This window comes from Nelusetta ayraudi, unplaced genomic scaffold, assembly GCF_046127955.1.
Source record: "Nelusetta ayraudi isolate G7.1 ecotype Tasmania unplaced genomic scaffold, CSIRO-AGI_Nayr_v1 ptg000045l, whole genome shotgun sequence".
In the NCBI taxonomy this organism is placed as follows: Eukaryota; Metazoa; Chordata; class Actinopteri; order Tetraodontiformes; family Monacanthidae; genus Nelusetta; species Nelusetta ayraudi.
In genome coordinates this window covers 4,552,508-4,574,139 of record NW_027466095.1, presented here as the reverse complement: position 1 = coordinate 4,574,139, position 21,632 = coordinate 4,552,508, and the positions used below count along the sequence as shown (strand labels likewise).

Sequence of the window (21,632 nt, the reverse complement as noted above, 5' to 3'; positions counted from 1 at the left end):
TAAAAAAAAAAAGAAAAGAAAAAGAAAAGAAATCAATCAGGATTCTTTGGTTTTTCAGTTCACAAGACCAGTAACAAACATGGTGTGTGTCTCATGAAGAGACACATTGCCTAAAAGTACTCACGTGACACTCACACACAGTATCAACACTTTTTGGCCACAAAAAGAAGACGACATCCTGTACATCTGAAGGGAGTTGTGATACCTCAAGTTTAGCATACCCAGGTGTTTCTTTCTATTCATATACCGCTTACATGGTGACATCTGCAAGAAATATACTGAACATTTTTCATTTTTTATACATTATTCACTCTGCATTGTCTAATCTACTGCTTTACGTAGCATAAACACAGTGAAAAACACTAACAGCAGCATAAGAACACTGCATCCACGAGTGCCATGTGGTCCCTACCTGTCCTGCGCGCCCACTTTATAATAATTACACCTATGCAAGTATATCAATTAAGTTTTGTATGGAAATTCATAAAATGCTGAATAATCTCAATTTGAACTGGAACTAATTCATTTGAAATGATTCAATTCATTCGCAATCTTTGCTAATGTTCAGAGTAGATATGTACATAGATTTCCTTATTAAATATCACTTTAAAAATAATATTAAAGTAAGTACATTTCAAAAATATGATGGGATTATAATGATAGCTAATGTATCTACGTGATTGATAGTTAATCAAAATGTTCCTTATGGATTTTTTTTTTTTTTTTTAAATCTAACATTTTTCAAATATAATTTTTCATCCATGTGCTGAAAAACCCTGCGTGGTTTTTATTCAGTCATTCATGAATTCATTCATTTTAGATAGACGAGCAGAGTTAGTGTCACTGCTGATGGTCCAAAAAGTCCCCACATTTTAATGTTTGTAATGGACTACATATTTCTACACATTCGAGAAAGTTACAGTGGCAGAAATTCTTGCAGGGTTGTTCAAAAACCCTGCTCGCGTTTATAAGTCATCGGAGAGGTAGGGTCAGAAAAATGGCTGAAAGGGTCATTTGCCATGTTATATGACATATAAGCCAAGTACCCAGTCATCTGATTGGTTAACATCATGGGACAAGCACATTCCAGAAATATTCTAGACACTGAAATACAGACAAATTCCACACGACTCGCTGCCGACATTGACCTTGTCAGCCGCGACCCGAGCCCGACCCGAATTTGTGTGGTCCGGTCTTGGCATGAGGTGCTGCAAAACAAGTGCTGAATCAAAAAAACCAAAAAGAGAGAGTTTTAAGTGCAGAGAAAGCAATTTGAAACTGAAAGTGGCTAGCAGTGTTTAAGACACTATTTATCACGCGTTTTCTTTCTCTGTCTTTTTCATCCGTGCAACCCACCATCGTTCACTTCCCTATTCCTTTGTCAACGTCTTACTGGGGAGGAGGGGGCAAAGATCAAAAAGAAGCTGTGAAGGAGAGCCGTATGTAATGAGTACAATACAGTGAAAAATATCCCGGGTTGGCCTTTTTCTCCCTCATTGTATGCAATCTCAAGGTGTACCAGAATAGATCAGCTCTCACCCGTCAGTGTCAGGTTGCGCTGTGTGACAAAAGAAAACCCAAACAAAAAACAAATAAATAAATGATCAATTCAACTCAATTTCATAGCAATCTTTTTTTTTTAAATGTCTGTAATCCCCCTTCAACGCAATCCCCTATGACTATGCTACTTTGCTCATGATTTCAAGCGGAGAAGGTTTCGACGCACTCATCTCAAAACACGCCCAGTGAAACTGTACATACATAATGGTAAAACACACCTCTGGTCCGCACCCACACTCTCTGTCTGGCACGCCACTGGTACTGGTCTGGGCATTGAGCCGATGCTAGAAGTAGAGGTAATATGTCCAGTAGAGCAGGTTCACCATGACGAAAGACAGGGGGAAGCTGACTCTGGAGTAGTAGTCTATGTGGTGGGGGTTCTCCACGTGGCAACAATATATGGTGCGGAGCACTTTGCCGAGGATGGCCAGGGCTGTGAGGCACCAGTTGGTGGGCTCGGGTGGTGGCGGCGCCTCAGACTTGGGCTCGCTGCCCGAAGGGCTGGATGGGCTGACCGTGAGTTCTAGCGAGGCTGGTGCCGAGGCCGTGCTTGCCGTGGGCTCCTTGCGTCTCTTGGCCCTGCTAGGGTGGCTGGAGATGGTGGTGACCATGCCATTCCTGTCGTCGTCAAAGTCGTGCATGTGGTGGCCGTACTGCAAAGGAACGTGAGGTGTCAGTAAAAACGAGTGCCGTCAGGATGGGAGGGAAAAAAAAGCGATGAATGATAGAACACAGAAGAGTATCAGTGTCAATAGCCAGAGGTGGATAACGCGTTCACATTCTGTACTTCAGTAAATATAAGAATATTTGGGTAAAAAATAATACTTTGATAAAAATAAAAGGACTGATTCAACTCCTTTACTCAAGTGAAAGGAAGACATTTGTCTGAATTGTACTTAAGTAAAAAGTACAATGGATATTTTTTGCAATTAATGAAACAACACATTAGTTGATAAGCTGAGGTGCTCTAAACTTCAAGAAACAGCTGACGTAATAAATGAATTTGCTTTAAAAATAATTTAAACACAGAAGTAAAAAGCACGTTTATCCAAAGAAAGGAGTATAAAGTACATATGTTTGTGTGCAAATGCAGGGAGTAAAAGTTAAAGGCATCAGAAAAAGAAATACTCCGGTGAAATTTACTAAAGTACAGTAACAAAGTATTTTGTACTTTGTGACGCAGAACATGGATGATTCCATAGGCCCAGTAATCCTGGGGGGCCCTGCAGGATACGGTTTAGGTTTAAATAAATCATATGGGAACTTCAATTTTGTATTTTATTTCCGTAACAACTTGACCAAAAGGTGGCGCAGTGGTTAGCGCTGCCGCCTCACAGCAAGAAGGTCGTGGGTTCGATTCCGGGGCCCGGGCCTGAGACCTTTCTGTGTGGAGTTTGCATGTTCTCCGGAGAACCCAGAGAGAACCCACGCTGACACAGCTGCGTGGGTTCTCTCCGGGTTCTCCGGCTTCCTCCCACACTCCAAAAACATGCATGTGAGGTCAATTGAACACTCTAAATTGTCCGTAGGTGTGCATGTGAGTGTGAATGGTTGTTTGTCTCTATGTGGCCCTGCGATGAACTGGCGACTTGTCCAGGGTGTCACCCTGCCTTCGCCCTAAGACAGCTGGGATAGGCTCCAGCAGAACCCCGTGACCCTGGGCTCAGGAAGAAGCGGGTATAGAAGATGAATGAATGAATGAACGTGATCAAAAGTAAATAATCCTTTGTAGAAAGCATGTATCGTAGTAAGGGGGGTCCATGCCAGTACCATAGCTACTGGCCAATGCTAGCAGACGTTTTGGAAATGTTACATTTTATCAGTAAGCACGTCCAAAAATGACAAGGCTTTTTTTTTTGTACATGTTCAACTCATACTGCATTATGTGCTCCCCTCGGGTCTTACCATCAGCATGTGTGCGTCGGCATGAGTAAGCGTGCAGAAGTGGGCCACGGCGTACTCAATGAGCGCTCCGAAGATGAAGCTGAAGCAGATCCCCAAATACACGTCGATGGCCTTGATGAAGCAGTTGGCATTGGGCAGCGACGTCCGCGCACCCATCATCAGAGTGGTCATGGTCAGTACTGTGGTCACACCTGGCCACACATAACAAATATTGCTCACCTGATTCCATGAGATAAATCTGTTTTTGTGCAGTTTGTTTGAATTGAATCCATCAGTCAGTGTCCAGAGGAACGCGCCTGAACTGACTGACCGCAAGCACCAGATTTTGCTTGCCGTCTAACATCAAGACCACGGGCCACCAGCCTTTTTGTAGCTGAGCGCTACTTCATGGGTACTAAATCATACAAAGGGCCACCGGTTTGCGACACACTTCTGAAATAACACATTCTCTCAGTTTGCCTTTAGTTCCATATTATTATTAATGATATTCATCTACGTGAAGACACTCACCACGTTAATGATTTCTCACAATAATTGTCCAAAATACTTAACGAGCTTGGATACAGATAATATCAATAGTCAACGCTTCATTTCTATCAATCTCAGCAATTGTTTAACTAGTCACTGACAAACCCTTTTAACCAATCATGAACTATGTTGCACGTTCCTACACTTTTGAATTGAACACAGTTTTCAAAAGTTGACCTAAACTCCTCAAGACTTAACAAATGATAAAAGATTTTTAATTGTTTGATTTTTGAGATATTGTCATTATGGAATCTATAGATATGCAAGTGTGATTCCAAAAGAATAGCAATAGAGTAAAATTAAGTTTTAGGCCGAGTTGTGCTATTATCAGAACAGGCCCACAGGCGACTGATTGTGATCCTTGGCGGGGGTGACTTGATACTCATAGGCATCGTGTTAGTGACCCCTGATCTAGACTCTCATGAGCGCATTCACTGTTGGTGCAAAAAAAAAGAAAAAAGTGAAGCCTGGCAGATTTAAATACAAACATGCAAAGTTAACTTTGCCGCTGCTCTCCTTCCAAAAAGTGGAAAGCTACATCCGTCAACAGTAGTCAGCCACAAAATGATAGTCTGGCTCAAAAACCAAACTCACGCCGGCTTAGTGATAAATACATGGCTTGTTTTTTTTTTTGTCCATACCGATGCAGATCCGTGCTGGAACAGAGGACAGCGAGATCCAGAAGGAAACCCAGGAGAGGACAACCAGCAGGCTGGAGGGGACATATGTCTCCAGGATGAAGTAGAGAATGCTCCTCTTCAGCTCAAAATGGAAGACCAGCTTCGGATAATTGCCTTTGAGAAAGACGTCGCATGATTAACCGGAGCAAGGGCGAAAGAGGCTCGCGCCATCAGGAGGCAGACTTCCAACCTTACCGGTTTCATACACGGCCTCCGAAACGGACGTGTAGTGGTCCTCCACTGTGTACTGAGCCAGCTGCAGAGTATCCAGGCCGCTGACAGACTCATTTCCTCTGGTCCAGTAGAACATGACATCGTTCATGTTGTAGCCCCCTGCAAAAAGAGATTGAAGAACGCAGGGAGTAACAAAGCTGCGCCCGTTAGCACGTTTTGCAATGACAATGCATGAGCACAGTGTGATTTCTGAAACCCATGAGTTTCCCCTCCGCACTTCACAGTTAAGTCCAATTCTGCTGGAATCAAGAGCCCTTTATTTTCACATACTCTGCCTTTTTCAGCATTAGTCTGTCTCTTTGTGCCATGTCGGTTTATTCTCTGTTCAAAGTGAACATTTATCCGGATCTTGTGTTGCTGTTGCTCTTGTTTGCGTGAGCTCTCATTTCATGAACACAACCTCTTTTGCCAGCTGACTTACAAACATATCTGGTGCATGGGCAAAAGACTGTTTATTTGCAGTACCATTCTAGTCACAGGCAATTGAGAGACGTAAGACAACCAGCACACTATTTCATAAGATTTACACTTTGAATAGCCCACATATCAGAGGGTCCACAATAAGTCCACGCCTGGTCCAGGTTATGACGTTGGTTTCATTTCCTGCAACTTTTGTGTTGTCAGAATTTGAAAGGATCAACAAATGTAATCTATAATTTGAACCTTCAGCTAAAGTAATGCTATAGGCTGTTACCAAGAGGAGTATTTTAAATACGCATTCTGGGCAATTTACCATGTGCGTTGCTACATACTCAAGTCTTTCTCCTTCGTATTTCCACATGATGCCAAATATTTTCACAAAGTATTTGCAATGGACCAGCTGATAAAATAATTAAACCCCTGACAACCACATTATCTCCAGATAATGTGGTTGTCTGCCATGTAAAATGTAATCAAAAAACATGTTCTGGGTATCATGTATTACTGACAATAAATCACTGTGATGTTGATAATGTTTTGCAGAGTCAGTCACTGTAATGTAATGCAGTTAATTAGTGTACAGATCCAAATGAATCGATCAATTGCGGTACATTTGTTTCCACGCCAGAGCAGCAATGACAATGAGTGAAGCAAAAACAAAAACAAATAAACCTTAACATCGCACATCATCATAACAACAAAGAACGAGTACAAATGGCAACATAACATTGCGTAAGAAAAGATGGGATTTAAGGAAGAGAGGGGGGAAATCTTTGATGCATTTTTCTTCTTCCTCTGCAGAGGGAGCAAGAGAATAAGGAAACCAGCATCAAGAGGTGACAGCTGCAGCTGGAACGCACATGAATCTTTTGCTCATGAAAGGCAAATCATTTTTTGTGGCGCTCCCCCAATGTGAACCTACGTGCAGTCATGAAGGTGACTGGGTTGAACCATAGTGCTCATGCAGAGCACACGGTACAAGGGCGGTGATTGAAAAGTCCTTTGCATTTACACTTTTCACGGCCGCAGAAATTATTTCACCGTAGGAGCTCATTATTTTCCCCTACCTTACGCCCTGACATTACTATACAGGTTGGAGACATAATGAGTGTGAGCTGTGCAAAAGCAATTAAACTGAATTAACATTAACGTTCAAGAAAAATAAAAAAAAAGATATTTATGTATTTATTTTTCCTTGTACTAATCACAAACAATGTGCATCTTCTCCTGCCGAAAGTGCAGAGGATCCACTCTTGCCATGGCTTTAGATAAAAATACCTCAAGTATGCAGGATATAGACGGGCAGAGAAAGAGACTGAAGGAGGGAAGAGAACAGCGGCAGAGTAGCAGGAGAGGATAAGGATTGGGGGTGGAATATATAGACAGGCGGGTGGAAGATGACGATATTTAGCTCAGAATTACTGAGGCAGCGGAGGAAGGATTCGTCATCCTCTCAGTTACCCGACTTCAATATTTCTTTTTTTCGTCAGCAAAGTGGGACTGCGGCTGCCGTTAAATGTTTCATTTGGCACTGACATACTGGTGGGCTTCTGGCAGGGATGAGACCTAGCTTAGCATCACTGGCTGTCATCTGATGGTGCAAAGCGAGAGTGAGCTGTGGCGCAAAAGAAGCAGATTAGCGAAGAAAGGTGTTAGGGGAATCCCACTCAGTCAGACTTGCAAGAAACCGAATCATCATAAAGAAATGGTGTTTCAATAATAAACATGAAGCCTGTCAGCGCATGTCAAAAGATACAGAAAAGTATTTGAAAGCTGGCTAGCTAAGGCTACACCACAGGGATTAACCGTGTCATTATCTTAAATTAAGCGTCATGGACCGCATATCAGGACCAAGCAGGGATAGAAGATGGATGGATGGATGGATGGATCGACTGCCTATTCAGTTCAGTTCCAATAAGCAGAAACAGAAGCTTGAAAACTGGTCACAGCATAGAACGTGTGTTCAACATTTCAATGATATCTTGTTGGTAATGATGTGGTGCAGCAGTAACAACTGGCAGAGTTGGCTGGCCTTTCAGCCCAGGGGAAATCATACTGTGAATGAGACTGGCACCAGTTAATTTCAGACTTGAGAGTCTGGGATTTCAGTGTGCTTGGGATCTGTGCCAAGAGTGACTAAATTATGGCACCGGCAAAAACTTTGTACTCGGATAGAGCACCAGACCAAAACTATTTTTGAATATGCAAATAACACATCAGCACGAGGACTCCCCAAGCTCTTTCAACAAAGGATGGTTTATGCTTTGAGTGTCACTATTTGTATTCATTCATTCATCTTCTATACCCACTTCTTCCTGAGCTCAGGGTCACGGGGTTCTGCTGGATCCCAGCTGTCGTAGGGCGAAGGCAGGGTGACACCCTGGACAAGTCGCCAGTTCATCGCAGGGCCACAGAGACACAAACAACCATTCACACTCACATGCACACCTACGGTCAATTTAGAATGTTCAATTGACCTCACATGCATGTTTTTGGAGTGTGGGAGGAAGCCGGAGAACCCAGAGAGAACCCACGCAGACACAGGGAGAACATGCAAACTCCACACAGAAAGGTCCCAGGTCCGGGCCCCGGAATCGAACCCACGACCTTCTTACTGTGAGGCGGCAGCACTAACCACTGCGCCACCGTGTCGCAACTATTTGTATTCCCCCAATGTAAAATGTGGACTCATTAAACGTTCTCTTCTGTTGACAATGAGTGTACGAAGCTCACTGTAATTTCTACACATAACACCCATGCACATGATGCAACATCCTGAGCACCCTCCACTGCACACCAAGAACAAAATACCAACTTTGTCATTGGTATCGTCAATGCGCGAGGGACTTTTAGTGCAGGCTATGTTTATTACATGGCACATGCAATAGGTGCTACCTCAGTTTCCCAAACCCATGCACTCCAGTGCCAATAACTGTCAACAGTTTAGCACCATTATCTGGCATCTCTCTTGCTGTTCCGGTCCACTTTAAACATGATATATAAATCTCATACACTGTCTAATAATTGAGGCAAAGCATCAGCGCCAACTAGATCACAGACCTCCACTTTTAGTCTGTGACCTGTGCTAAACCACCTTAAAATATGGTCTAAGGCAGTTAATGAGGCCTATGATCTAAGGCAGGTTGAATTTCAATAGATTTACTCTTTTACTCAATGTATAAACAAAAGAAAATTCAATTCTACGACTGGCAATGTGAGGTTGCGTCATCATTACAGCTGTGTTTAATACCACGACAACCCCACATCTTCAACTTATCAGCGCAGATTTGTTTGCGTATATGTGGAAGATGGACAGCATCATGGCGATGCCACCCATTCGTTTACACCTGTTTTGGAGCTTACAGATCGGTTTCCCTGTCAGAACCATCTTGAAATATCTGGATGGTTTTGGAACAGGAAGATTCAATATTTGGATGTGAGGATGGAGCTGGAGATGGACAGTGATTGGAGAATGGCCCATGCCTGCCCACACACTGGTAAGCCACACTTGGCTGCAAAACTGTGGCCACGCACGCAGCTTTTTCATGCTAAGTTAGACTGAATCAGACAAAATAGACATTATTACTATTTAATAGTAATTTAGACCAACCAAAAATTTCAAACCAGTAGAATGCAGAATTCAGAACGCAGAATGCAAGTTTTTGGTACTTTTCATTCTTTCAATAGCTGAACCACATGTTTTTTTCTGAAAAATGGTTGATGGAGCGGTGTTCAAGTTGAACTCGCTACCATGTTCACTGGCTACCTTTGTTTACTTGAATCTGTAGTTGTCCTAGCTACAGCAGATGTTAAAACCAGGAAGTGATTTCGCTTGTTGCCCTCGCCACTGCCTGTTGTCGTGCTTGGAACGTTGTGTAGGCTCATTCCGGTAGTATCAGTACCAGATACCCACGTTTGTTCTGATAATAATAAAAATAATCTTAAAAAAACAAAACAAACTTACGTGTGTTCCATTTAATGACAAGCCGATCACCAAACAACAGTAATAATAAACTTCACACGCGTAAGAAGAGCAAAGAACACACGGACAATAACAATAATATATGTATTAAAAAAACAAAACAAAGCTGAGGACCCAACAAAGGCGGGGCTTGAACCCGCGTCGCAATGAAGAAAAATAATAAATCAAGCATTTTAGCCACTGCTCCACCGACTGCCACGTTCAAACTGCAACGCAGCAGCAATGATTAAGAAGAGTCCAGGACTACGTCACTAGTCACAGCAGGCAAGCAGTCGTCTAGATGAACTTGCTACCCTGTGTTATGTTGTTTTATGGGGTAATTCACGACTTAAGATCGCCCATTTTACCCTCTGAACAGAGACGTAACTCTTAGGCAGCGCACCGACCCCAAATCCCCGTAAAACACTTTGTGTGACTTTCCGAAGTTCACTTTTAAGCACGTCTTCCCATTGCTATATGGTGAGGCTGCTTCGCACTGCTTGGCAGCAGGCGAGCCATGCCCATATGCACCTGTCAGTCACATACACTATATTACCAAAAGTATTTGCTCACCTGCCTTGACTCACATATGAACTTAAGTGCCATCCCATTCCTACTCTGTAGGGTTCAATATGATGTCGGTCCACCTTTTGCAGCTATTACAGCTTCAACTCTTCTGGCAAGGCTGTCCACAAGGTTGAGGAGTGTGTTTATGGGAATGTTTGACCATTCTTCCAAAAGCACATTGGTGAGGTCACACACTGATGTTGGTGGAGAAGGCCTGGCTCTCAGTCTCCACTCTAATTCATCCCAAAGGTGTTCTATCGGGTTCAGGTCAGGACTCTGTGCAGGCCAGTCAAGTTCATCCACACCAGACTCTGTCATCCATGTCTTTAAGGACCTTGCTTTGTTCACTGGTGCACAGTCATGTTGGAAGAGGAAGGGGCCCGCTCCAAACTGTTCCCACAAGGTCGGGAGCATGGAATTGTCCAAAATGTTTTGGTATCCTGAAGCATTCAAAGTTCCTTTCACTGGAACTAAGGGGCCAAGCCCGACTCCTGAAAAACAACCCCACACCATAATTCCTCCTCCACCAAATTTCACACTTGGCACAATGCAGTCCGAAATGTACCGTTCTCCTGGCAACCTCCAAACCCAGACTCGTCCATCAGATTGCCAGATGGAAAAGCGTGATTCATCACTCCAGAGAACGCGTCTCCACTGCTCTATAGTCCAGTGGCGGCGTGCGTTCACACCACTGCATCCAGCGCTTCGCATTGCACTTGGTGATGTATGGCTTGGATGCAGCTGCTCTGCCATGGAAACCCATTCCATGAAGCTCTCTGCGTACTGTACTTGGGCTAATCTGAAGGCCACATGAAGTTTGGTGCCCTGCAGCAATTGACTGTGCAGAAAGTCGGCGACCTCTTTGCACTATGCGCCTGAGCATCCGCTGACCCCTCTCCGTCAGTTTACGTGGCCTACCACTTCGTGGCTGAGTTGCTGTTGTTCCCAAACTCTTCCATTTTCTTATGATAAAGCTGACAGTTGACTGTGGAATATTGAGGAGCGAGGAAATTTCACGACTGGATTTGTTGCACAGGTGGCATCCTATGACAGTTCCACGCTGGAATTCACTGAGCTCTTGAGAGCGACCCATTCTTTCACAAATGTTTGTCAAAACAGTCTGCATGCCTAGGTGCTTGATTTTAGACACATGTGGCCAGGCCAAGTGATTAGGACACCTGATTCTGATCATTTGGATGGGTGAGCAAATACTTTTGGTGATATAGTGTATCTGTCACCTACCAATACATGAAAAACATTCATTACAACTCCTTCCAACTCTCTTTGTTAACACCGTTCCAACCAGACATACAAGGAAAAGGAAAAAAAAAACAAAAACAACAACATGGCATGTGTTCACTTGGACCACAGATGCGAGTAAACAAAGGCAGCCAGTTAACATAGTAGCGAGTTGAACCGGAACGCCGGTCCATCAACGTACAAAAGTGAGTGCTGATTGGCCCAAGAGGAGTCCTGCGTATCAGAGCTCGATTGCTCTTCCCCTTCATCCTCCAAGCACCCGGATGTCTGTCACCGTAAACTGAAACTGAATTTTGAGAAGCAAATTTGAATTTTGAGAACTGAACTTGAATTGTGAGAACTGAATCTGAAGATGTCTAGACAGACATTTTTTTTTTTTTTTTTATTGAATTTCAATTTCAAATTTTACTATTCAAATACAGTTTTTCAATGCAATTCAAATTTAACAATACAATTTCATTTTATGTGATTCAAATTAAAAAAAAAATAATTCAATTATTCGCATTTAGCTATTCAAATTCAAATATACATGTTTCAAATTCAGTTTCTGGTGGCACATATTTCAGTCCATAGCGAAGTCACGGGGTGAGATGTGGGTGTGGTAAGTGGGCAATCAGGCGGCACCTGGGTCGCTATGGCCAGTAAGTAAAAGCGGAAGCGAACCAGGTGCCGGGTGTTTGTCACATCGCCGTAGTAACGCGCCAAGACGTCCGTTTTCAATTGTTTGTCAGCCATTACGTGTATATCACGTGTACAAAACGTTACGTGTTTGTCGCCTTAACAGCCTAATAAGGCTCGTGCACTTTTACCACGCTGTTTTGTTATTGTTTGACGCTCTGTGTTGCGCCGTATCCGGCTGGGACGCGCGCTGACAGCACGGCGCGCGGGCGCTTCCTGTTTTCCCATGCGCAGGGCATTCTGGGTATTGTAGTTGGGTGCCATTATCCAGAGAATAATAATAGTAACAATAACAATAATCCAACAATTTAATGAGCTGTAATTTGTCTCATTGATCATTTATTGTGCGTGATTTTCGAGTTGCACATGAGTTATACAATTATTTTTATTAAGAATTGTTTTGGATGTTAAAGTGAACATATATGTTAATTAAATGTAAATGAATATATGTTAAATTGAAGCTCATGTTTTCTGTTCCACAGGTTTATAACCTGCTACTGTAAAAAAAAAAAAAAAAAAAAAAAAAAAAGGAATTTCTAATAAAACAGCTGAGTTAAACCATTGTGTGCTCTCCTTGACTCCCCATTCGGTGGGAAAAAGGAAGGAACCAAATAAGGGGATTGGGATCTTTTGAAAGACATTTTCATCACTATACCTACAGAAATACACTGGAGGTATCGTGTTGTCGCGTGCAAAAGACATTCATCCTCTACATAAACACATTTGCAAGCACATACATATGCTAGCTCAAATTGGCAAATGGGCTGCACTTGTAAAGCGCTCTGCCCCCTAACGGTGCCCAAAGCATTTTCCCAAACCACTCATTCACCCACTCACACACATACATTCACACACCAATGGGCAGCTGCTGCCATGCAAGGTGCTGCCTGGTCCATTGGGGGATAATTTAGTGTTCAGTGTTTTGTCCAAGGACACTTTTGACATGTACACAGTCAGAGCCGGGAAAAGAACCACCCCAGGAGATGTGAGACAATTATTCAATAGTATTTTGATCCTTCACTTTGGATGCCCTCATATCCATCAAGCCCAACCACCAGCTGTCTGCCTCTCTCTCCGACACTGACACGGCCCAAGCTCAGCTGTCCTCAATACACCAGAAAATAAGAAGAAAAGTTCTCACAGCTCTCAAGTTGTAGCGTGCAGGTCTGCTTGTCCATGGGATATTTGGTCAGATCCATGTTGCATGCCACAGTGGTGGTAATCCTTCACACAGAAAAAAAGGAAATACAGTTTAGTTTCAGCACGTTTGTTAGTCACAAACCAAAGTCTTCATTAATTAATTGTTCACAGAAAAGAGTTCATCAGCTTGGCTGTTTTTTTTGTTTTTTTTTTTTATGAAAAGAGACCTCAACAGTGTAATGAGATCACTGACAAGGAGGAGGACATTGCTTTGCATTGCAGCCATGCTCTAAATCTGGGTCAGTAGGTATGACAGCATCTCACAATGTATGTGTTTGTCCCATGGGACAGAATGGGTTGGGCCATGAAATAATATTTTCGAATGAAAAAAGGCTGTAGAGTCCCGTGACAGTGTTGTTTGAAACCTGCAGAAAACCAGTACAACAACAACAATGCAATATGTTGTATTTACCAGTATTTTCTCCTTGCCAGTAAACATCTTTTCAATATATTGAGAAATTTAACCCTGAGATGGTGATCGACACTCATGTTGCTTGCTAGCTTGCTATTGAGGGTTTTATCTCACGGTAACGTATCAGATGACTGAGACAAGCGGTGCAAATGACCCACGGACCGGCACCGGTCCACGGCCCGGTGGTTGGGGACCACTGCTATAGTGCATATCTGCAGCCATAACAACTGTGTTCAAATAGTGTGTTTTTTTTTCCACATGCATCAAAGGGACTTGGATTGTTAATGACAAACACACCTGAAGAGGCATGATAGGTACACACAAGTGTGTTTAATTATTGTCACACCTCTGTCACGGTACATCATATCAGCAAGTGCTCTGCTTACCATCGATATATGATTGCTGTGTTTCACCACGCACAGTGGTTACCACAATATGCAATAAATCATCTCCCTGAGTGCAACAGCAACAGTTTGACTCACCGTTGAACAAGAACTGAGATTGTAATATAGAATCCTAATCAGTGATTTTGTATTTGTGATCGATTATGTTTGAATGCTAGGAAATTTAAAGTAGTGGTACCGCCAATCTGAAATCTTATAAGGTGAGCAAAAACAGACAAAAACAGTTTGATTGCTTTTTATAAGTCTGTTTCTGTTCATCCTTTTACAACATTAATAGAAATTGGAAAAATCACAAAGAGGCAAAATGAGCACCCAGCTTAATGCTGTGCTGATAAAACATGACATTTCCAAAGCCGACTGTCCAACCTTGAGGAAGACAGACAGGTGGCCAAACCTATGCTCCACCTTTCACTAAAGTCGCCTCAGTGCTTTTTCATGTTTTTCCCCCGGGCACCACTTTGAAACATTTACCATGCCTGTCCTCTTCCTTCGACATGTGACATTCCTCACTCAGTTCATTCCCTTTTCACGGCTACAGTCCCCTGGGTGCTCAGAGCATGGATGCATGTGCATGCGGGTTGGCAGGGGTGGTAAAAATAGTCAGGTGGGACGTGTGATATAAGAGTATCAGGAAGCATTTTTATGAAGGTTCTCAGTTGGTACAGGTCATTTTAATCTTGAAGGTTGAGTTAAGACAACTGTAATTTGACTACCAAACTGGATGACCAAAACCGATTCAGTTGCCTTAACTCAACCTTCAGGACCATCAGCAGAAGTGTTTGGTTTAGATACAGGTGCACAAAGTGAAAGATGACAGGTACAGCTGGAAGTAGCAGAAATTAAAATATCAAGTTTTTCTTTGGGAGTGACCAGGATGGAGCAGGTCCTGAATGGAAAGGATCAGAGGCATGGGTCACGATTTGATATTTTGGAGAAAAAGTCAGAAAGGCCAGACTGAGATGGTTTGGACAAGTACAGATGAGGGACAGTGAATTCATAGCGGTATAAGGATGCTGAGGTTGGCGCTGCCAAGCAGGAGGAATGGAGGAAAACCAAAGAGGAGATTTATGGATGTAGCTAAACAAGACATGAAGTTAGTTTGTGTGACAGAAGAGGACAGAGTTAGATGCATGCAGATGATTGGTTGTGGCAAAAACCGAAGGGAACAGCTAAACAAACAAAAAAAAAAAAAAAAAAAGATTTAAAAAAAATACTGGAATTTTTATGAACTTTGACAACCAAGAGACATTTTATCAAGTCCCTGGTGATACATCCAGAAACCTCGTAGGAAATCAACATTGTAAAATATGTGAAGTCTTGTCAAAACCGTTCCAAAGAAAAAAAGGCATCAAAGGGATCAAGGCACAAAGCCTTGATTTGACGAGTGAGTTAATGCAAAATCAAAGTTTTTCCACAATTCAAAGGCAATAGATTACAAATCCAATCATCACAGGCTTACAGCAGCTAAACAAAGAAAAGAAAAGAAAAAAGAAAAAAAAAAAGAATTGCGCACACTGGATCATCACCTTTCTGCCTTCAGGGATCCATTGCCTGTTTCAGTATACAGAATTGCTTGTTGCAATAAGCCTCAGCATACTGAGTGCTGGAAAAATACTTAGTATTGCGTTAGTAACCCATAGCTGCGTCTATTGGCATTTCAAGTTTAGCTACTAAGACAGACCAACACATCATAAATTTTTTAAAAGGCTTTACTATAAATTTAAAGTAACTACTTCCATCAGTCAAATTCTTCTCTGATATCTGAGTGACTTTATTTCATCTGTGGGAGCAACGACAGTGGGAAAGTTTAAAAAAAAAAAAAAAAAAAAAGGCCATCACTTAGTTGTTGTTTTTAACCCACCTCAGAGCGTAAAGGACAGTCCCATTGGGGAAGATGCGAATTAGCCTGTTTTCTACTGTGATGTCATGGAGAAAGGACTTCTTGGAATCAACAATGAAGGTGTCTGGGACCCAGAGCAGCTCCACGAGTCGCCCATCCAGGCTCAGGCTCTTGTTTCCTTCGAAGACAAGGCGCTCGTCCGTCCAGCGCTGACGAAGGAATATGGTGGCTGTGTAGTCCTGCAGGTTCGGGGTGCAAAGGTCAGAAGCGGGTGAGTTACTTATTACACAATCATTTAAAAGTAATTGAATCTTTTAGAGTGTTTAATGAGACAATGACTACCCCTTTAATAGTTTGCACAAATCATTGACAAACAATCCACCTGTTCACATCATTTTCTCAATTTATTATTTATTATTTTTTTGAGTTTTGCGTTCCACATTCCATCCACATTAGCTCTAATTTTCTGCATCGACTGCTTGCTCGAAGAACTGAAAGTCGCAGCAATATCAAACCCATGCACATTCAGCTGGAAGTCCAATATCCAATGTCAAAGGTCCTGCACTCCATGACAAGTTTTTTTTTTTCCAGTTGCTATTGAAGAAAAAGCAATTATTTCTTTTAGACAGTCAGTGCCTGTGGATTTATCTTCATCAGTCTATCTGTTTAACTTGTAACATGTAAAAAGATTGCTGAATGCTGTAGAGTGAGTATCAAAACTACTGTATTTTTTGTCTTGAAGTATCAATGCTGATGGTGCTCTTTAAGTGCGAGGAGGGCTGCAGTTATGCTTATGTCAGTTTCACTACGGGAGCCTGCACTGCATGGGGGAATATTGGGAAATAAGCAGTAAGCAGCCGAGGCCTGTGCACAAATGCAAAAACTGCCACTGATGAGTACAAGCAGATATATCTCTGGCGTCAATGTCAGATTTTCCCCACTGAAGACACCTCATTTCAACTTATTCACAACTAATGGATCTTAAATTGATTTACTCACATGAGTGACTATAAAAAAAATGCTCAGTTTTAAGCTAAATCAGAGTCAAAAAAAAGTTTCCATGCACAGTTAGACAGTTACATATACTACTATACGGACTTTTAATTGTGTGTTTCTTATGAAGATTTTGAACATAAACTGGATGAATAAAACTTGACAGAACATGTGTGAATGAGAGGGAGCCAAGTCGAATGGTGAGATTACAGGGAGGGTTTTTTTTTTTTTTGGACTATTTTTTTAATTTCTGCACACTGGAATGTATCATCTTCCAGGCGGCATTCTACAATACCACCTCTCCTAGCCACTAGTTTAGGTTCTTGGGTGAGGGAAGAACATTCCATCCCCCAAAGATCCCTCCATGTGAGCTTACGGTGCTCCAGATTTTCCCAGTCAGTCCATTGGCCTTGTTTGGACTGTGATACGTCCTTTGCCCATCTTGCAGCTTCTGCTGTCGGATCTCAGCAACCACCAACTTTCTCCTCTGGGTTGTTGTTGCCTTGTGGGTCGGCTTGTTCTGATTCCGAATCCGCCTCTCCCATGCTGCACCTGTCCTCCAATTTTACATGTCTGAGAGCAGATTTTTCTTGCTGTACAGCCTCAGACGGGATCTATTTTCTCCAAATTGCCAATGTGGGAGCGGCAATTGGGAGAATTGTCGCTCCCACATTGGGAGCGTGCCATCCTGAAACTCGGTCAGAGTCATGTTCAGCCTCACTTTAGTGCTTTGGATTGTAATTGAGGAAGTGAATCAATGTTTCTGGGCTGGGGTGGAAGGGAGTTCCAGAGCCGAGGAGGGGGGCGGCTGAAAGCTCTGCTCCCCATGGTGGTGACATACGCAGAAGTAACAGACAGGTGGGTAGAAGCGGACGATCTGAAGGTACGGGAGGGAGTGGCAACATGGAGGAGGGCAGACAGGTAAGGAGGGGCGAGGTTGTGAATTGCTTTAAATGTTAGGAGGAGGATCTTAAAATCGATAGGGTGTTTGATAGCCTGCCAGTTAAGCTGTTGGAGGACGGGTGTGATGTGGTGGATGGAAGGGGTTCGGGTTATGATGCGGGCAGCTGAATTCTGGACCAGTTGAAGCTTATGGAGGGATTTGTGAGGGAGAGCAAAGAGGAGAGAGTTGCAGTAGTCCAGTCGAGAAGTAACAAGGCTGCGAACGAGGATGGCAATGGTATGGGAGGCAAGGGAGTGGCAGAGGCAGTTGATTTTTGGATTTGGATTCATGATAACAGATCAGCTGCTGCTTGGATTTTGCTTTGCCATGATTTATCGACAAATTCAGAAAACAAGGGCAGTGGTTCAAGGTTCCTAAAGGCTGCCCCTCATGATTTATGAGGTGGCACTCAGACTGTGGCGATTTTGGAACAGAATCTTCGCGCTTCAGATCAGAAGCGTGATGTGGATGTCATCTTGGAGAAGCTTTCGGCTCTGCAAAGGAATGTGGATTGTTTTGGAGACCAATATGGACATTCAGGGTAGTCAAAGTCTATTGGAATGCGACTACTCGCCCGAACCCAAGCAATCCTAAAATGTAGTTCGGCCCCCCTCCACACCAGCCTTGACCGAGGTCGCTGCTGGAACAACTCCAGGAGACCCCAGCAGTCGGACGCTCTGAACTTCCTCCCTCCCCTTCATTCATGGAAACTTGAGCATTGTTGACTTCGTCTGGGGCACAATCAGGGACATTGATGTGTATTTTGGGTTATTACAGGACTTGTAGTGGGCGTGCACCTGGTGCATGACTGGTAATCTTCTGCCATGTTGATATACTGTATATAATCAGATCGATCAGATTAGCTGGGGTGTGCATGTTCAATGCTGGAAATAAACCTTGTGGTGGTACATCGTAGTCCGGGAATTTATTGTTATATTTAATTACCGAGCGGTGAAAGATATAACAAAAAGTGGCGACGAGGACTACTGGATCGACGCTGCAAACTGCGACATGCGATTCAGGTTTCACAAAGGAAACCAAGAAGAAGGTGAGTCTGTCACTATGTTTCTTGCATCACTACGGCAATTAGTGGAACACTGTGAGTTTAGAGACGCTTTAAATGACACCTTAAGGGACAGATTAGTGTGCGGTTTAAGAAATGAGGCTGCACCAAAGACATTACTCACAGAAAGTGACTTGACTCTTGACAAGGCCATAAATATCAGTGTGACAAAGAAGCACAGGCTCTGTATGCTACAGGCAGAGTATACAAGTTAGACAGTGGTCAACCAACTGCACAAGGACCATGTTTACGCTGTGGCGAGCTAGGACATCTTGCTAATGGGTGCTGGTGCAAGGAACTGGACTGCAATAATTGTGGAAAAAAAGTCCATGTAGCATGGGCATGCAGAAACAAAAGGGGCAAAGATATGGGTCCAAACACTGCAAATAAAAGAGACATGGCCAAATTCAAAAAAGGAAAGACATGTTCACACTGTTCAGTATTGTGAGGACTGATTCCTCTGAGGAAGAAGTGTCGACTGCAATAAATACGGTGCAAATATTGAATGTGGATGACACTTCAGATGGATTTTGGGTCAGACCCAAGCTTAAAGGACATTCATTAAAAATGCAGATAGACACCAAATGACGCCAAATCAAGAACATCATTAGTCTCGTATGATGTTCACAGGAGGTTTCTGAAGCATCTTCCACTCCAACCTTCAGACACCGTTTTTAAAGGCTATACTGGACATCGAGTGCCTATGCGAGGGATGACAGAGGTGACTGTTCAATGCAATGACCAAACTGCCAAGCTGCCTATGTATGTTACCCATAAGAACTGTCCTGCTATACTGGGGCGTGAGTGGCTCCAGAGAATCAGACTCCAAGAAATAAGGAAGCTGTTGCATGGTTCCACTCAGCTGCAGGTCATACTGGAAAAGCACAAAGACGTTTTTTGTGAGGAGTTGGGCAGCATGAAAAAAATTATCATGAAGCTGCGTGTCAAGCCTGACAGTTAAGAAGTGTTTATGAAGGCTAGACCAGTACCATACTCTCTTAGGCCCAAGGTGGGGTCTGAACTGAACTCGTTGGTCAAGAGCGGCGTTCTGGAGCCTGTGACAACTAGTGAATGGGGCACTCCCATTGTCCCAGTTCCCAAGAAGAGCGGAGGAATTCGCATCTGTGGAGATTTTAAGGTAACAGTAAATCCTGTATTAATGGCAGAAGAGTATTGTCTTCCCCGGATTGATGACTTATTTGCTGGCCTGAGTGAGGCACAAAAGGTCAGTAAAATAGATCTCAATCAGGCTTATTTGCATATTTGCAAATGCATTGTTAAAGAGCAATAACGTGAAATGCTGACTGTCAACACACATAAGATACTTTTTAGATACTGCAGATTGCCTTTTGGCATCACCTCAGCTCCAGCCTTCTTCCAGCGAGCAATGGATCAGATCTTCAGTGACTTACTGGGAGTGCAGTGTTACCTGGATGATATCCTGTGTACAGGTGCAGATCATGGAGAGCCTCTGCACAACCGTATGCAACTCTTCTGGAGGAATGCGGGTTGAGAGTTTGTCAGGAGAAATGTGATTTCTTCCAGGCATAAGTTGAATATTTAGGTCAGGTGATTGACGCCAAAAAGGACTATACACTGTATCATCAAAAATCACAGCGATTGTGGATGCACCCCGATCACAAAGCGTCAAACAGCTGAAGTCTTTTTTAGGACTGTTGAACTACTATGGGTGGTTTATAACCAATCTGGCATCACTTCGGAAACCACTCCATAACCGACTGTGCAAAAAGGAAGCATGGAAGTGCACCACAAGCTTTCAGAAGACTTTTCAAAAGGCAAAGGATTTACTGACTACATCTGAGGTCCTGACCCACTTCAATCCAATTCAGCTTGTCTGTGATGCTTCTCCTTACGGGGTAGGGGCAGTGATTTCCCACGTACTTGTCAAATACCAAAGAAAAGCTGATTGCTTTTGCATTTTGAACATTAAACAAGGCCGAGACCAATTATTCACAACTAGAATGTGAGGCTCTGAGCATAGTATTTGGGGTTAGGAAATTTCACTAGTACTTGTATGGTAGGAAGTTTATACTTCTAACTGACCACCGACCTCTCACGACTATCCTGGGACCTCACACAGGGATACCAGCTCTGGCTGCTGCACGACTACAGAGGTCGGTGTTGCTGTTGTCTGGACATTCGTATGACATCAGGTACTGCAAGTCAGAAGCTCATTGCAATGCAGATGGATCATCCAGGTTACCTCTTGCTTTTAAGAAACCTGACTCAAACTCGGTGGAGATTCTCTATTTCAGGGAGGTAGAGGGAGCACCAGTTTCAGCCATGCGGGTAAAGAAGGCGACCAGAAATGATCCTTTTTTGTCTGCTGTGATTGATTTGATCGTTGAGGGTCTTCCCACAGACGATAATACAAACTTCAAGCCCTTTATTGGGAGGTGGGCGGAGCTTTCTGTGCAGTAGGGATGTTTGCTGGGGGGGAGGAGAGTCATTATTCCCCTGTCACTTCAACCAAAAGTGTTGCAACAACTTCATGCAGGACACAGCGGAGTTGTGAGGATGAAGGAAATAGCAAGAAGCTTTTTTTAGCGGCCAAATGTGGACGAACAGATTGAAGAGTTAGTTAAAACCTGTTCATCTTGTCACAAGGTCCAAATCAACCTTTAGCTCCTCTGCATCCATGGAAGTTCCCACAGGAGCCATGGCATCGTGTGCACATGGACTTTACAGGTCCATATGTGGACAGAATGTTTCTTGTTGCTGTTGATGTGCACAGTAAATGGCCTGAAGTAACTATCATGAAATCCACTGCCACAGAGACGATCATAGAAGCATTAGGAGAAATGTTCTGCAGATTTGGATCTCCAATACAGCTAGTCGATGACAATAGACCACAACTGGTTTCCCAGGAAATGGATGTTTTCCTGCAAGCTAATGGAGTGCAACAGATCACATCAGCTCCATATGATCCTGCAACAAATGGCCTCGCAGACAGGTTTGTTCAG

The 21,632-nt window shown here is 43.1% G+C and overlaps 1 protein-coding gene across 1 annotated transcript in view; it reads right to left on the bottom strand.

Annotated features, from left to right (window-relative positions):
* Positions 1-955: 955 nt before the first annotated feature.
* LOC142894836 (gamma-aminobutyric acid receptor subunit pi) overlaps positions 956-21,632 on the bottom strand; it is a 72,282-nt gene continuing 51,605 nt past the window's right edge. Inside the window, exons 5-10 of the mRNA XM_076035656.1 lie at positions 15,671-15,888; positions 12,935-13,017; positions 4,869-5,006; positions 4,635-4,787; positions 3,466-3,656; positions 956-2,213 (exon numbers count right to left, since the gene is read on the bottom strand). Of these exons, the coding sequence (XP_075891771.1) occupies positions 1,845-2,213; positions 3,466-3,656; positions 4,635-4,787; positions 4,869-5,006; positions 12,935-13,017; positions 15,671-15,888 (1,152 nt within the window). The 3' untranslated portion in view covers positions 956-1,844. The remainder of the gene's footprint in view (positions 2,214-3,465; positions 3,657-4,634; positions 4,788-4,868; positions 5,007-12,934; positions 13,018-15,670; positions 15,889-21,632) is intronic.